We start from the raw sequence: 3,420 nt of genomic DNA, 5'->3' as shown, positions 1-3,420 counted from the left end.
AATAAAATTAATAAATAAATCTGTATATATAAATATTTTTTGGTGCCGTTGACAGACTGCTGTGGTGATGTTTGAGAAAATTACTGTTAAAAATGTTTTACTTGTGTTTTTTCATCATATTTTATTGTGTATAGTATTAAAAAAGTTTTGTTTTTAGGCATTAAAGCATGAAAACTTGTTCAAGTCGACCAAAAACATAAAATAATAACTTGTTACTTGAGCACAAACGCAGCTCATTCTGATGTTTCTGCGTTTGCCACCTGCCTCTGGAAGCCTTCAGCGGATAATAACTCCTCAGACTTTGTGGCCTGATTAAAGCTGCCATCGGCCTCGTTTGCACCAACAAGAATCTTTTCTGTGCTGCATCGCCTGCAGGCACAAACTGAGGGCTACAAGCTTTCCCTCCTGCCAGCAGCAAACAGGACGCCATAGACGCCGTAGACGCCGTAGACGACCGGGTTCAGCGGACTCACCTTTCACGATGAGGTTGAGCAGCTTCGGCCGCGGGTTGCGCTCGCTCTGGATGGAGCAGGTGTACTGGCCGTCGTCGGTAACGTCCACCTTCTGTATCTGGAGGCTGTACTCGTGTTTGTCGCCCACGCTGGACACGATGGACACCCGGGGGTCCACGGACCACTTGTCCTTCCCTGCGAATATGATGCTGGAGCGGTTGAGCCAGGCTCCTTTAGAGATCCCATCCAACAGGTAGCACCTGGAGGACACAAACACATCCGACGTAAACATCTAGAAACCACCTCCTGAGCGAACAAACAACCTCTTCCTGGTAACTTCCCCCCAAAAATAGGCCTAATATGCATAAATCCTGACAGCGTTGGCTCCGTATCGATTGTTTCTGAGAGCAGATGTGCCAGAACCTGACTCATCCGGGACACAAATCGCTGCGTCTCAACGTCGTGACTCAGTTTAGACCTGATGCGTCTCGAGGCTGAGAAAAGCCTGAATCATGAGGTCGAGCGCGAGGAGGCTGCCGATCAAAGAGGACGTCGGGTGAAAAGTGCAGCTCGACTTTTATTTACATGGAAGCGGCTGATTGAAGTTTATGGAGAAGCGGCTTCACGACGTTGAGTTAAAGTAGAAATAAATACGTGAGAAACTGCTTTAGAAATGAGATATTTAAGCCCTGAGAAGATCGGTTTCATCTAAACGCTCTCGGGAGATGAAGGGTTCTTCAGAAGCTCTTTACTGCCGCCATGGTTCTTCACCTGCTTCCTGTAAAGCACCAAAGACTCTGTTTTTATTGGAGGTTTAGTGGCAGGTAGCGCTTCTCTTCATTTTCTCCAGTTAATCATCAGATAAACGTCCATAATTACCCAAATCTTTAGCTGCATCTCATACAGTTTATCTCTGAAATGCATGTGATGTTTCTTCTTTTTAAGTTCATGAAGGTTCTGGGGTTCTACGTTCCTCCTCATGGCGACAGTTTTTATCACTTACTTGTCTGAAAAGTACAAACGGTGATAAACAACACATATGAATTTGATTAAAGTACCATTTAATTTGGAAAAACTCATTAAAAAGCATTCAAAGAAGTTCAGAATATGGTTCCTGTAAGAACATTTGCTCTCCTTAGGCGCCTACATTAACAGTTTTTTGATGGTTTTTCAAGACAGCTGTTGGGTTTCTTGAAGAACTTCTTGCTAAAAGCGTCTTTGTGGTTCTTCTGCAACAGATCGGGTTTTTTTCCAGTGACAACATTCAGCGTTCTGGGCAGAACTAAAGCCCAACAGAGGAGACAAACTGTGTTTTATTTACTTTGACGTGTTCATCAACACTCAGAGAACCTCCACCCAGCGTACATCGGTTCTACGTGACCCAAACCAGCACACATCCCTTGTTCACGGCGCCACAAAGGGTCCGAACAACACCAACAATCGCATCCCATTCTGTGACGAACGCCGCAGTAATGAGGAGGGAAGCAGCCCAGTCTGGCCCGTCAGCCTCACAGAGCGCCAGCAGCAGAGCCACCGAGGAAATCGGTTTGGCTCCGACCGTCGAGCTCCTCGCCCCCCGACGCCAACAAAGTGTCTGTCAGGGAGGCCGGCCGGAGAGCCGCCGGCCTGCAGGTACCAACACCGAGAGGAGATGAAACAGAAGCAAAGGCCGCGGAGAGTCCGTTAGTCGGAGCGCTGACCGCCTGAGTCGAGGCCGCCTCTGGCCCTCAGGCCAGACTTAGCGGAGCAGCCTCGAGGCGGGACTCGCTGCCGGATCAGGCTTCCTGGTCAACAACACGGCGATGCACTGATCTTACAGAGGAGCCTTCAGAGGATGACATGTACGGGAGCTTTCAGGTGCTAATTGTGCTGAATTAATTTAAGCATCTTCATTATGCTGGATTTCAGCTGGTCTTTTATTTTTATGCATCTGCTTCGTGTGCAGCAACAAACCAGAAGCTCTGCTGCTCACCCGCCTGAAGCTGCACGTTTAAGTCCATCTCGTATCTACATCAGCATGTAACACCTGCTGCTAGCCAGCGTTACCTGGCCTCCTCTGACCAATCAGAGCAAAGCCGGCCTTCTGGGAGGCCTTAAAGAGACACGAGCTGAACAGGTANATTATTTTTCTCTGGTGCTGTTGTAATATTATCTCTCTTGCTCTCTTTTATTTATTTTTTTCCATTTACTATGTGCATGTGTATTTTCCTCCTTATTATGGGATGTCGGGATCAACAGGTGCTTTATGGAGGATACGTGGTAATTATCGTAAAGCCGTTTGATCCTCCGTTTGAGAAGTAGTAACCAATGCAGGGGATTAATTTGTAATTAACAAATAAAGAGTACAGGAGTTAATGCTAACCTTGGCTGGGAACATAATAAGAATAATTCCTCTTTGCACTAATCTGATTCCTGCTCAGGGCTACAGCCGGGCTGAGAGCGCAGGACGTGGGCCAAAGTGTGAAACAAACACCGGGATTTAGAAAGAGAGGCCGCGCGCTTTAAACGGACAGAACCTGCACGTCGGCCCGGTAAAGACAGAACAGGAAGGATTTCAGCTGCTTATCTGCAGCCAGAGGCGGCAGCCGTGACCACATGTGCAGCGCGTCGGCGATGGTGCAGGAGGCAGCTCAGAGTCCCACCAATCACATCTCTCTGTGCTACCTGCTGTGACCAAACCCGGAGAGGCTTGATTAAAGCGGCACACTCGGCCTCGTTTGCACCAACAGGCCTCTGCTTTGTGTTGCATCGCCTGCAGGCACGAGCTGGAGGTTTGCTCCAGTCGGATTCTGCAGCTCCGGCTCGCGTCGGCAACAAACAAGACGACGGACATCGAAGAAAGACGATGTCCTTCAATTATACAGCAGAAACATGACGATTTAAAGCAAGATATGGTTTACAAGGAAGAGTTAATACACAGATACCTCAAACATGCAGCTGCTTTTATTCATTTACTTATTGGAATGTA

General features: G+C 47.6%; 1 protein-coding gene across 1 annotated transcript in view; it reads right to left on the bottom strand.

Annotated features, from left to right (window-relative positions):
- Nucleotides 1–2,293, bottom strand: part of negr1 (neuronal growth regulator 1) — a 173,752-nt gene extending 171,459 nt beyond the window's left edge. Inside the window, exons 1-3 of the mRNA XM_008297223.1 lie at nucleotides 2,270–2,293; nucleotides 2,011–2,078; nucleotides 474–712 (exon numbers count right to left, since the gene is read on the bottom strand). Coding sequence (XP_008295445.1) covers nucleotides 474–712; nucleotides 2,011–2,078; nucleotides 2,270–2,293 — 331 coding nt within the window. The remainder of the gene's footprint in view (nucleotides 1–473; nucleotides 713–2,010; nucleotides 2,079–2,269) is intronic.
- Between the last annotated feature and the right edge of the window lie 1,127 nt (nucleotides 2,294–3,420).

The sequence above is a fragment of the Stegastes partitus genome, unplaced genomic scaffold (assembly GCF_000690725.1).
Source record: "Stegastes partitus isolate 25-593 unplaced genomic scaffold, Stegastes_partitus-1.0.2 Scaffold1200, whole genome shotgun sequence".
NCBI classification, from domain to species: domain Eukaryota; kingdom Metazoa; phylum Chordata; class Actinopteri; family Pomacentridae; genus Stegastes; species Stegastes partitus.
This window is presented reverse-complemented; position numbering and strand designations above follow the sequence as displayed.